The sequence below is a fragment of the Oryzias latipes genome, chromosome 14 (genome assembly GCF_002234675.1).
Source record: "Oryzias latipes chromosome 14, ASM223467v1".
Classification (NCBI taxonomy): Eukaryota; Metazoa; Chordata; class Actinopteri; order Beloniformes; family Adrianichthyidae; genus Oryzias; species Oryzias latipes.
Window position 1 is genome coordinate 4,057,777 of NC_019872.2, and position 13,069 is coordinate 4,070,845.

At 41.9% G+C, this 13,069-nt stretch overlaps 1 protein-coding gene across 12 annotated transcripts in view; it reads right to left on the reverse strand.

The window, feature by feature from the left end:
• Positions 1 to 25: 25 nt before the first annotated feature.
• Positions 26 to 13,069, reverse strand: part of tcf7 (transcription factor 7) — a 60,302-nt gene continuing 47,258 nt past the window's right edge. For 3 of the 12 annotated variants that reach the window (XM_023962228.1, XM_023962229.1, XM_023962234.1), the window contains 8 exons: positions 10,974 to 11,063; positions 9,516 to 9,635; positions 9,217 to 9,379; positions 8,593 to 8,700; positions 8,074 to 8,121; positions 6,516 to 6,564; positions 4,872 to 4,944; positions 26 to 1,672 (listed from right to left, as the gene is read on the reverse strand). In XM_023962228.1, the coding sequence (XP_023817996.1) occupies positions 1,300 to 1,672; positions 4,872 to 4,944; positions 6,516 to 6,564; positions 8,074 to 8,121; positions 8,593 to 8,700; positions 9,217 to 9,379; positions 9,516 to 9,635; positions 10,974 to 11,063 (1,024 nt within the window). In that variant the 3' untranslated portion in view covers positions 26 to 1,299. Of the gene's footprint in view, positions 1,697 to 4,871; positions 4,945 to 6,515; positions 6,565 to 8,073; positions 8,122 to 8,592; positions 8,701 to 9,216; positions 9,380 to 9,515; positions 9,636 to 10,973; positions 11,064 to 13,069 lie in introns of all 12 variants that reach the window. The other 9 variants (XM_023962230.1, XM_023962231.1, XM_023962235.1 and 6 more) reach the window with 8 other exon arrangements.

Sequence of the window (13,069 nt, forward strand, 5' to 3'; positions counted from 1 at the left end):
GCCAAACAAACGATCTCTGACGGGATTTAGGGTTTCAGTCAAAAGAGATATTTATATTTTATTACATCCAACAAAAAAATACTAGCAATACAACAGGGTTAAAAAAAAAACATTAAAAAACTCAAACATGGTTTTCTCAAATGTCCTGAAATGAAGCAGTTTTAGCACAAGAGCGCCATCTGCTGGCGGAAGAATCCAAAATCATTCTCTTAAAGCCTTTGAAGGTTCAAACATGCAGATTAAACACAATACATAGTTTGACTGCTGCTGTAACATCTGACCCCAAAACAGTTCTTCACTATTTGACAAAAAACACTGCTTTAAAATAAAAAGGTTTTAAACTGAGCTCATTTTTTTTTTGGTCATTTCCTTTTTTTTCTTAAAAACATACAAAAAGTGTAATTACAATGTAAGACTTTACAACAGAATGCAATACAATATCACCCATTTGGTCTCAGATTTGTTTTTGGAGCTGTTGATTAGTCAATGGGAAATTTAATTTTAAAAAATAACATTAAAATTATACACACAAAAATAAAAGGGAATTTAAGAAAGATGGAAGTAAAAGTTACAGTTGAACCTGAAGCTTGAGAGCCTGAAGTGCCTTGAAAAAAGTTACTTGGAATTGTCTTATTAACTGCATTAAATGCTTGAATGACAAATACAGTTAGTCGCACAGCTGGTTACAACAAAATCCAGAAAAGAAGGGTCTCCGTAAAAAGGCAAACAGAAGAACCAATCCTTCCCTTTTGTAATCTGAGGTTGTAATGGTCAGTGCTCCGCTCTCATGATGTAATGGTTTGCTCTGAGCAGATAATGGAAATACTTCCGGGGGGGGGGGGGAGCCAGTTTTTATAATTGGAAGTAAACTTTAGTTTGCTTTCAATAGAAACAAATCTTTTCTGTCTTTTTGTTGATAAAAACTTAAATTTGTGTGGGTTGATCTGACTCTAAAAAATGGACTTTAGAGGCTAGAGTGGTGCAGTTCTACTTTAGCTTCAGTGGAAGCAGGACCTGAAGGTTTAAACTCCATGCAGATGTGGAGAAGCTGGTTCAAGCGTGTCTCTCTCTACCAACGCCCCCACTTTACCAAAATACACCCAAAGATGGGACTTCTGTTCAAAGAATTACTGTTTTGTCACAAGTGCATCTAGTGATGAAGATGAGGAGGAGAGTTAAGGATGGAGCAGCTAACGAGGAAGTCCTCTGGATCCAGCAGAGATGATGATGATGACGATGATGTAATACTGACAAATGTGAGGAGCAGGTGAGGAGGCGAGCGATCCCGGCGGGCGGTGGTCACTGAGTCTCTGTCAACACTTTGAGGGAGAGTCCCGCCACCTTGGCGGCCGACAGCGCCCTTGAGCAGTGCGTCTGCTTGGACAGTTCCAGGAGCGTGTGGGCGAGTTTGGCTGCAGGTGGGCGGGGGTCAATGCGTTTGTCAGCGGAGGGCTCCGCGGGGAGGCGCGAGTGCGAGCGGGCGTGCGAAGGCAAGGGGAGGCGTGTCGACGGGGAGGAGGGCGGCGGCGAGTAGCCCGGAGAGGGGGGGTGCTGGTAGAGGCGATGGCGGGCGGGGGAAGGGGAGGGGGGAGAGTCTATAGCACTTATATCTGAAGAAGATGGGCTGGGGCAGCCTCCTCCTTGAAGGTAGCGAATGCACTTCTTTTTCCTCCTGAGAACAGTCAGAGAGAGTTATCTGTGAATAAAGTGTGGATGGAAACGTCAGCGGGCCTCAGTCACAGTGCAGTGAGGTCAATGATCACACCAACAAACGGCCACCTGCACAAAACTACACACACTGACATGCTCTGATGCTAGAAATGCATGTTAACAAGCCCTCGGCCCACTTCCTGTCAGGCAAATCACAAATTTAAGGACCGGCGTGTCACCTTTTCTACCTAAAAGCCTAAAAATACAAACATGAGTTGCTTACAAAACACTGAGAACTTGTTTTAAACCCTGGAGAGGTCAAGGGGTCAAATTTGGCAAAAAGTAATTTTTTTCTCTTTACTTTTTAAATATTTATTTATATATATATATATTTATTTATTTGACATTTTTTGGCAGCTGTAATTGCTGCAGCCCAAACTGAAAAAACAAAAAACAACTTGTCAGCTTAACTTTGAAAGCCCAGAGGAAATCTGTTCTTGGGTTCTCCAGGGTTAAAAGTAGAAATGAATACAAAGTTAGGAAAATTCCTGCAGAACTTATTTGGATGCTGGTTTGAGGAAAAAAGAAACGTTCACCTCAAATTCATCTCAATAAAAGTTTGCATTTGATCAGAAATCCGTTTTATCTACCTAATTTTTCTATATCTATGTATAGATTTAAATGTCTTTTGTTTGTCCACTATAGTTTTTTTATTTTGATTGGTTGAAATAAACCAATTCCAACTTTCACGAACATCAAAAGACATAAAATAATGTTAAAACATTTTATTTTTAAATTTTCAGTCCAAGTTTAAAAATGGAGAGCCTCTGAAGAATATTTGTAATATTTTTGTAAGATTTGAATTTTTAATGATTCACATCACGGTTGCTTTAAAAGTCTCATCTCTGAGGATCCAAACTTACGTTCATTTCTCTTTTTATATGAATTCATGTTAGTCTGGTCAAAATATGGGATCAAACCTCAACAACACGGTCATTTGGGCAGAAAAGTCTCTCCCTGCTAATGAATTATAAAAAATAAAACCTTTTTTCTGTGTTTAATGCTTCATTGATCTGACAGATGAACTGAGCTGTTTATGCTCTGACGTCAGTAGAAATACACGTAGATCTTCTTTTCCTTTTAATTTTTTGTTATGCAATCAATTCATAAATTGAAATTATGGACACAAAAAAAAGCGTCTATGTAGAAATTTTCCCTCAAATTACGGGGTAGTGCAAAAAACAAAACAAAAAAAGGAAATATTGAAACCTTGAGAGGTTTGACAAAACCCCCCAGAGGGATGGAGTCCCACCTGGAAGAGGTGTTGGATCTCACGGCAGCCATGATGACCTGCTGGTCTTTGTGAGGTGTTGTACTTAAAAGAAGAGTCGTGCACCGCTGAGTGCAGCATCAAAGCGCCTAACAGGATCCCGTGATCATTACCAGAACCCGATATGAGTCACCAGGTTTAACCGCAGGGAAAGGCGCTAAACCATATTTAGACACAGAGGGAGAGGAAGGGAGCAGGACTGCGATAGAAAGTGATTTCTAAATGTCAGAGTTCACCATCAAAAGGCGCCTCTCACCACATCGCATGAATGGAGAAAGTTGAAAGCAGATGGGCTTAAGAATGCCGTCAAAATGCAACGCTGCAGGGAGTGTGTGTGTGTGTGTGTGTGAGTGTTGAACTGTGGTGATAAGGATTTGCTCAAACCACACTCAGCCCTCTTTGTTCTCTTAAAAACCGAAACACTCCGATTTCCATGACGTGGTAGTGGGGAAGACGACGGGGTTGCTACAGGTCTGTGGTGGTAGAAAGTCTTTCTGCAGAACCACACACATTCCCGAGTCCTGCTGTGATGCCATCGGCGTGCAAGCGCACAAACTGAACATGCATCACTACAAACGGAGGAACTATACAAAAATATCAGCAGCTTTTGTGACACAGACCTCAGGTTTGTGGCCTTTATGGGGTTCTTTGAAAGACATCTACAACTTTTGTTAACATTTAGTTTAAAACGAATAATTTAAATGACAATAAGGGCTTTCCCAAAAAAAGATATTCATCTAAGAAACAGTTTTTAGCTTTTAAAACCAGTAGCAGATCTATAAATCTATATAAATTGTTTTGAGTTTCAGAGCTCTAAATTTTATATTTGACATAAATCTGCAGAACAGATAAGTCTGTAAATCAAAAATATCTTATTTTATTGTTTACTCTAAATATTAAATTGAAACTTCAGAAAACTAACAGATATTTTCCCCCGCATCCACATCCAGTTCAAACTGCATGAACTAGTGATAAAAATCTTTTCATTCCGTTGTTCAAACACTAAAGTTAAAGTTTTTAAAACTTAGCTAAGATACAAAAAAAGCATAAAAAAGAATTGAACAACTTTTATTATGAAAATTTCAGTCCAAAAACTATTAAGTTCAAGAACAGATTACATTTGTGATGTTTTTGAACTCCTAGTTTCATGAGTGCCGTCACTTTTGCTTTAAAAGTTCGTCCCTCATCTTTTAGAATCTTAGCATTAATTCGTCTTTTTAGAGGAATTATTGCCAATTTACCAGAAACATGGGATCAAATCTCAACAACGTTTGGCGGAAACGTCTCTCCCTGCAAATGAATAAAAATGTAACCCTTTCTCTGTGTTTTGTTCATCTGAGAAAAGGTCGACCACTGAGCTGTTTTTGACTGTGACTTCACAGCCAATAGTAAATATAATATGTCATTGTTAGTTCTTTAGTTACATAAAAGCCAAATTCCCAGCGATACCAAACCGTTGTGTTGCAAATGTATGGATTTATTGCAGCAGTCTTTCTTCAGAGTGGCGGGTTAGTGACAGACAGCATGCAGAGCTTCACACATGACTTCTTTAGGGGTGGAGCTTATGAGTTATGGAACTTCATTTATGCAGTTAGGTCTGTGCTTTACAAATGAAAAGCCCCAGAGGTAAAGAACCACTCCAATGAAAACAATTTGTGTTTTTGACATGTTCTTGCAGCATTTTTCTGATGATGGAGGACATACATCAAGAAATTTAAGCCTAAAATTGCAATTCTGAGTATTTATTACTGCTGTGAATCAGAAGCAGATGAGAAAAGGTCATATTTGTTACACTTTTACATCAGATTGGAGTGGGACTCTAACATTTTGGGACGTTGGTCGTATCCAGGAGATGAAATTTGGGGTTTAGGGGCAAAAGTTTGGTACAAACCTGCAAGGACCGCACCAGTCTGTTTGTTGGTTGAGGCCGAAGCGAGCCCGGCATTTCTTAGGAGAGCCCGGGTCTGATCGCAGAGAGCGGCATGCACAAAACAAGGAGGAGCAGAGAGGAGCCAGGAAAGGAGAAAAGGTTAGAAGGAGACCACAGAGCACCAGAGCAGGCCGTCCAGCAAAACTGTTAGTTGACATTGCGATGCAACATCTGCGCTCATCAGGAGAATCAGCCCGAAAAGCAGGCAGCAGATGTGGAAGAAGAGACAGAAAACAAGCAGGAATTCTTCTTTTTCTTCCTAGACACAAACTTAGAAATGGAAGTCTACCTCTAAGCTTACTACATTATTTTAAAAAAGGCAGATCGTCATGACAACAGAGACTAAGATCCTCCGATTGTTAGGACTTGCAAATTCTTACATTTTTGGTTAAATATTAGGGGTGAAACGATTCCTTTTAACAACGATTCGATCATATCATAATTTGTGGTTAATAATACAACTTATTGTCAATATTGGTTCATTTTGAACGATCTGACCTGGTGTGATTCCGAGAGAAACACCTGGGTACTGAACAGTGCAAATATGTGTACAAACAAACAAACAAACAAACAAACAAACAAACAAACAAACAAACAAACAAACAAACAAACAAGTAAGTAAACAAGAATGAATGCCAAATCTATTCAAATTTTGTCTTCATAAAGTTCAGCCCACTGTTGTTTTTCCTCATCCAAATAGTCCAATATTAGAACATTCTACCTCACTCTATGATCACAAGAATTATTATTTTGAGAAAAAACGGAAACATTTTCTCGATAAGATTATTTTTCTTGCAAGACCGAAAAAAAAGACATTTTTTTTCATGGGCAAACATATAAATCAGCTGACTATAATGGACAGTGTTTCCCTACCTGCATCTGTCCACACAATAAAGAGGGATACGTTCGCAAAACTAGCAAAAGATGTGATTTGAAAAAAAAAAATGTACACATGGAAAACTCTAGATTTCTAAATTCACAAAGGTGGGTTGACGACCAACTTAACAAGTTGTGGCCCTTTTCTGATGATGGTGGACACATATTACGAAAGTTCAGCTCAAATTTGCATTTCTGAGTCTTCAATTTTTCAAATTGGTGTGAATCATGATCAGACAAAAATGCAGTTTGAAAAAAAAAAGAGCTCATTTGTGATGTAGAACATACGCTGGGCACGGAGCTCCCTGCTCCATTCTGATGATCCACATGCAGACGAATAGATCCATCTACGGCCACAACTCAAAGACAATTTTTTAATAGAAACTGTCCTTGAAAACGTCCCAGGTTTGGGGATTTTGGCTAAAAACGGCATCATCATAGTGGAAAGACCACTGGGAACGCTAAAATAAGCTCAAGCGCAAACGAGAACTTCTGTAAAGCTTTGGTTTCCGCAGAAGTCTGGAGTAGCTCGTGAAGTTTCGCGCTTCGGGATAAAAACGTCTGATTCCAGTTACGTGGAAAGTAGAGTGGGCGGGCGGTTTGACGTTAGAGGCACATCCTGCCTGTCGCAGGCGGCGGGACGGAGCGCTTCAGAACGCAAACGCAGCTCTCGGAAACCCACAGGATCTGCGTCTGGTCATCTGTCTGCGTCAGGAGGCTCATGTTTACCTGTGTTGGAGTCCTGCTGCTTCTCCCTTTTTCTTCTCTTCTTCTTGCCCTGCGAGAAAAACAAACAAAGCCCAAAAAGTGAGAAGAGTTGCGGGGTTTCATAGACTGCAGTCAATTCACCGTCAAGCTGAAAGAGAATAGGATTCCTTGTAAGCCAAGAAATATCATCAATTTAAAAAATAAATCCCTTGAAAAATTCTTATAATGACTTGTCTTTTTTTTTTCTTTATAAAATAAATATGAAAAAAGTCAAATGATGTTAAAAAGTCAAAAGGAGGAACCAGCATCAGGGTCAGGCAATGCCTTCATAGAGCAGGAGAAAAGCAAGAGTCAGAAACAAGAGAACCGTGAACGCTGTTCATGCAGAAACACCCGCTGGACACCTGAACGGATCCACAGAGGCACAAAGGTTGGTTTTTGTGTTTCTGCTGGGTGGATCTAGAAACGTGCGACTGTTGAGGTGAAGATCAGAGCGGCTCTCAGGGATCCGCTGAGGGTGAAGTGAGGCCTCATATTTGGCTGAGATGAAGGATGTGGGTACAGAAATCTGCTGCCTGTGCTTCCATGTCTCCCCTCCTCCGCTCGCTCTCAGTATTGTCTATGTGGTTACAACAAGTCGTTTTGCAAATGAAGCTCTTTGCATTTGTGGGTGTCCGTGTGTGGAGGTGTGACTGTGTGTGCAAACAGTGCTACATGCGCGGTTTTGTTTCGTTTGGTGACTTGCAGGAGAAGCCCTCCACAGGTGTGGGGGCGACATGTGGGGTTTATTTGTGCATAAAGGCCCATTCACTGTTTTATTTTATTTTTTTTTTTAAACTCTGGAGCGGCAAGAGGGAGGCGTGCAGGCGTGGAGGGAGGGAGGGGGCTCCTGCAGACGCCTGTAGATAATTCAAGCCTGGCTCTGACACCATAAATGCTAATATGATACCGATCATACCGGACATGCTCAGCTGATTCTGCAGATATCTGGAAACTGTTGATTTGCTGCTGCTGCTGAACTTTTGCAGAGCGGTCGTTTTAGTTGCATTGTTTGATGCATGCATGCGGCGCCACACCTGTGCTCACGGGTTAGCGGAGTTCTGCCTAACAACGTCAACAGGGGATTCTGCAGGACGAACTCATGCTCCTCGGGTGGGATTGGTACCCAAAACTTGAAGAAAGTGAATTTGTTCATGAGATTATCCATGCAGGCCGTCTACAGAGAAGCAGCAAAGAAAACAGGGACTAAACCTAAACTATTGAACAGATTTGGGCAGTGAGGCCAAACATGCATCCCTGATCTGTTAGTTGGGTAACATGAGCCTATTTATACCTCTGTGTTTAAAGGCAGTAGTTGTATTTTTAGGCTTAAATTTGCAGAATGTGTCCGTGACTGATCACCAGAACCTGCCATGGCGTACGTGAGGCTCAGAGTGTGTGAGTCATTCAGATTTCTTCTGGAAGTTGCATGCAAACCTCTCTGCACAGAGATTACCCACAAGCCCTTTCATGCAGCTCCTCACATACTCAAAAATCTTCCACCACAGAGGTATAAATTCACCGTAAGACGAGTCCCTACCCAATCAGCTTTATTCTTTTCCCCTGCGACCCCGCTAAGGCCCGCCTCCTGCAAGAGTTCAACAGCAAACTGAGAAGTCAGAGGCACACAGCAGCCTAGATTCAGCACATCCCCACATCAGTCATCTTATTCGCATGCAGCACACAGGTCCTGGTCTTCTTGTGATGACACAAGAGAGAAATCCCATCAGCCTAAATATGGGGGGCTGCTCCCAGCTTTTAGGAGCTGCTTTATGCCAAACTCAGTCTGTCAATATCGTCATTAATGTTTCATAACTGAAGAAGGAATCCATGCTCTTTTCTTTAAAGTAAATGTGAAGCTGTGATAAAAACCCCAAAAAACAGTTCTACTTTCTTCAGTTATTATATGATTCCACCACACTGTGCCCACAGCAACCAAATGAGGATTATACGGATCCCAAACTCCGTCCTGCTGTTGTTTTTGAACACATTTATGCAGCGGCGGCGTGGAGGGCAGCAGGACAGCAGGGAAGCAGGAGGAACAACGGGCAGTGCTTACGTAGTTGTCTCTAGCGGACCAGGTCGGGTAGAGCTGCATGTGCAGTTGTCTTTCTTTCCTGGCCAGCTCGTAGTACTTGGCCTGCTCTTCCCGGGTCAGTGCGTGCCACTGCGGTCATGGGGAAAAAGAGAATCCTCATGAGAACCAAAGAACAACCCGATAGGAAAATTAGAAGTGTTATAAAGTTGAATCATGGCATGGTGACTCTTCTTCAAGTCTTCTTCAAAATAATTTCAAGTCTTCTTCAAATCTTTTTCAAGTTTTCTTCAAGTGTTCTTCATGTCTTCCTAAACTCTTCTTTAGGTCTTCCTCAAGTCTTCGTGTCTCCCTAAAGTCTTCATTGAGTCTTCTATGTCTTCTTCACGTCTCCTTATAGTCTTCTACAAGTTTTTCAAGTCTTCTTTGTCTCCTTCATGTCTCCCTAAACTCTCCTTCAAATCTTCTTTTTAGTCTTTTTCAAGTCGTCTAAAGATTTTAGCTCCAGGTGCCATGATTCCAGACATTTGTTTCTATCAGTATTAGTACAGGAAACCCTTCAGTGGGATTTGACCTCCACCTTTGCTCTTTTACAATCTGCTGGTGTAAAACTGCAGCCTCTGTGTTTAGGTTGTGTGCATCCCTCACCCTCCGTCCCAAAATCTGATTGATGGCGGCGCTCTCCTTCAATGTGCACTCCGCGATCACCTTCGCCCTCATTTCCTTCATGTACAGCATGAAGGCGTTCAGCGGTTTCTTAATGACGGGTTTTTTGGGCTCCTTCTCTCGTTTGGTCTCCACCTGCTGCTTCCTGATGGGCGACAGCAAACAAAACAAAAGCGAGATACCTTTGATTCCCAAACTTGAGGATCAGTCTGATCTGCGATTTGCACGCCAGACTGTGACAGACCAATGGATCGAAGCACGCGTGTGGGAGTAATACTTACACATACATGCCCCTGTCATACTGATCGTGCTCCTGTTTGCCTGAAGGGGGCACTATGGCTGGGTGGGGGATCCCTGTGGGGTGCATGCCTGATGGTCCGAGCATCAGAGAGTGTGGGAACCTGGTGCCGGGGAGAAAAGAGGACAAAAAGTTCCCTTTAGGGAGATGCAGGGTCAGGGTGGGAGAGGAGACAGATTGGGTCTGAAGCAGGAGCAGCAGCAGATCTGCAGAAGCAATGAGCTAAAAGCACGTTAAAAGCCTGCAGGACGATCACTGAGTGTGTGGAAGTTCAAATCGACTACTTTGTGTAGTCAAACAGAAAATATCTGTATGTACGTTTTATTTATTTATTGCCATTTCATCTAGTTTAGGCAGGAGGAGCAAAGTTTATAAATCAGTTTCTGTACTTGCAGCTAATAGATTAACACTTGTGACCACTAGAGGGCACCCAAGCATCAAAGAGGAAGGTTGGTTTCGGCTTTTTCAACACAAAGTCTCCAAAAGCTGCAAGACTTTTTGATTGAGCCACAAATGATTTTCTGTTATCCCTGTTTCTTGGAAGAGCGACAGACGTTCTTCGTTTTAGAACCTCGACAGTGTGAAGGTGTGAAAGACTTGAAGCGTTATAAAAAGGCTGGCGGCAAAGATTCAAAAGAGCAAAACAAAAGGCAAAAAAACCAAAAAGTTTTTTGTTTGTTTATGTCCTAAAACAATTTCAGCAAGAAGTGGGACTGCACAATTTATAATTCCTTTAAAAATAACCATAAAAGTGATTTAATTTATAACACGTGGATTTTCCCAGCTAGATGCTGACAGACGACTTTTCTGAAAACTACATCTTGAACGATTTCTACATATATTTTTTTAAAGTTTAACCCTTGTGCTTTCCTAGGCACTTTAAAATTGGGAGTGGGGTCATCTAGACCCACTAGACCCACCTTTTTTCTTCTTGACCCCATAGGATAGCACAAGGGTTAAACAAACCATTGTGCAGGAATCCCAACCATCAGATGTGATGTCAGACTGCAGAACACAGAAAGCCTTTTTGTACAGCAAGCAGACTCACACTTTGTGTTTGTGTGTGCAGAGATCGGGGCCCAAACAGTCACATATGAACATCAAGTGTTGCAAAGCTAAACTTCCAGCAGGCCCACTGTTCTGGTACATATTTCTTTCTGTTTTTATGATCAGGAACACACACAAATAAAATAAAGAAGCGCTTCAAAGCCGCAGAGCAGAAAACAGCAGATATTTGGGGTTTTTGCGACTCGGCTCGGTTTGCCTCCACTATGGACTGGTCCTGGTTACAGCACATTCAGAGCATTTAGAGCAGACGTTGGATAAATCTGTTCCATCAGAGGTTTTTTGTTGTTTTTTCAATGTGCTGTAAACAGGAGCTGAAGATGCAAAGCCTTTCTGGGGGGTTTTCTGGCTCGGTCCAGCCTGCTGGCTGCGGTACCTGGAGTAGGATGAGGCGCTGGGGAGGTTGGAGGAGTAGGACTGCCTGAATCCACAGGGGGACAGGCCCGGATAGACGGGCTGGCTCTGCCTGCCACAGCACAGCAGAGGGAGAGAAGGGCGGCAGGTGGTCGCTTTTAGCTCTTCATGGAAAAGTTTTCCGCTTTTTAGCCTTTAAGGGGAATTTTAATCCACTTTCAACTCATTCTAGAGGCAATTTCATAATAAAAGTGGATGAAGATCAGACTCATGGCACCTTAAGGAGAATTCTGACATAAATTGGAGGTGATACTGCAAAAATTATTCATTGAACTTCCTTTGCTTTTCTCTTTTTTTTAAAACCTTTACAAATATTTTCCATTTTTCAAATGAAACAATCTTTCACGATGAAGCGATTTCTGACGATCTCCTGGAAAAATCTGCTCAAAAGTGGGTTAATGTGAAAGCCCACTAGGACACTCTGGGGGGGGTCCTGCATGTGGACAGGGTGCAGGTCAGAAAGCTGCCGACGCTAACTCCTCTCCTTTCAGGTGCAGCTTCAGCGTGCACACTTCCATCCAGAACTTCGGATTAAAGCAAGTTTCTGACCTCCTGTGAGGTTACAGGCCTCAGCTGCTTAAACACCCACTGGGATGAAAATGGTGTTTGGTTTTTTTTAACACTTCTTGTGGGAAATTTCTCATGATGGAGGACACATATAAAGAAAATTAAGCTCATAATTGCAATTCTGAGTATTTCTAGATTTAAATATTCAAATATCTAATGAATTCCGGCCGCTCTGCAGAATCGATGTTCTAGAAAACCACACAGCTTTTTTAAATTTTGACTATAAACAACATAATCGTAGCTAAAAGACCACTGGGAATGAATTTAAAATACCTCAATCAGCGCTAAAAGCAGCAGAAACTAAACCTGTTTTGTGAAAATACTCACCTACACCAAACACAAAGCCCAATAATCAATCCACTAACCGGTGCCATTTCTTTAAGTTGGCAGCCGACGCAGGAAACTAACTTTCAACAACCACAATGCCCCAGACAACAGCTCCTCAATGATGACAACCTGACAGGATGGAAATAAAAAACCTTCTAGGAGCATGTTGGGGATGAGGAGGAAAGCTGCAGCTTCATCGGTTTTTCTTGATCTTTACTTGCGTTGAAGCGACTCGGACGGCATTCTACCGAATTCATCGACAGCCAGAACCTCAGTATAAACTCATCCAAATTATCTGCAGCATTTTCTCCGTTTGAGTCAACTTTCAATGTCCGGAACAATGAAGGATTATGATTACAGCATGTTTACACCACAGCAGGGGCAAATAAAGTCAATCTCCTTATTTCCTGACATCGGCTTTACATCCCGCCTCCATCTTCAGAGTCAACAGACCTCAGGAGACGGTCTGAGCTGACGGTGGAGGACAAGTAAGACCTACAGAAAACAACAGCCTGACATTTAAAGACTCGCTCCTCCTTCAACAAAGAAGCTCACAAGCAGATAATCTGGGTTCCAGGGATTATCTGTTATTAATACTTGTGAAAATCCATACTCGAGTGCCGTTGCCTGAAAACGATCAAACCTCTTGGGAAACGTGGAGCGACAGACCGACAGACAGCGGCTTGTCCTGCAGAGCCGTGCAGCTCTCAGAACACCGAGTTTGAAAGCGTTCACTGCAAATCTCTGTGACATTTGATGGAAGACATGAACTTTTTTTTTTGGATGGGACACAGTTTCTGTAGTTTATAATAAACAGATATGGGTTGTAGCACAAATCAGAATCCGGCTAAATGGGTTTTACAGTCAACCAGCATGACAGGGAGTTGGACCCTGAAAGCTTTAGGAGAATCGAAGCGTTCCGCTGGTGAACTGCTGGCGTGGACGAATGCCATCGCCAAACACGGTTCCAGTTTGAGATGATTAAGAGCAAACAGTGTATTTTGGGTGTTTTTTTAATATGTCCTTGCAGGATTTTTCTCAGGATAGAGGAGATGTATGAAGAAAATTAAGCTTATAATAGAATGTTTAGATTATTTCTTTATTCAAATCATTATGAATGAGTAGTTTGACCATAACAATGTTGTTTGAAAAAGATTGTATTTG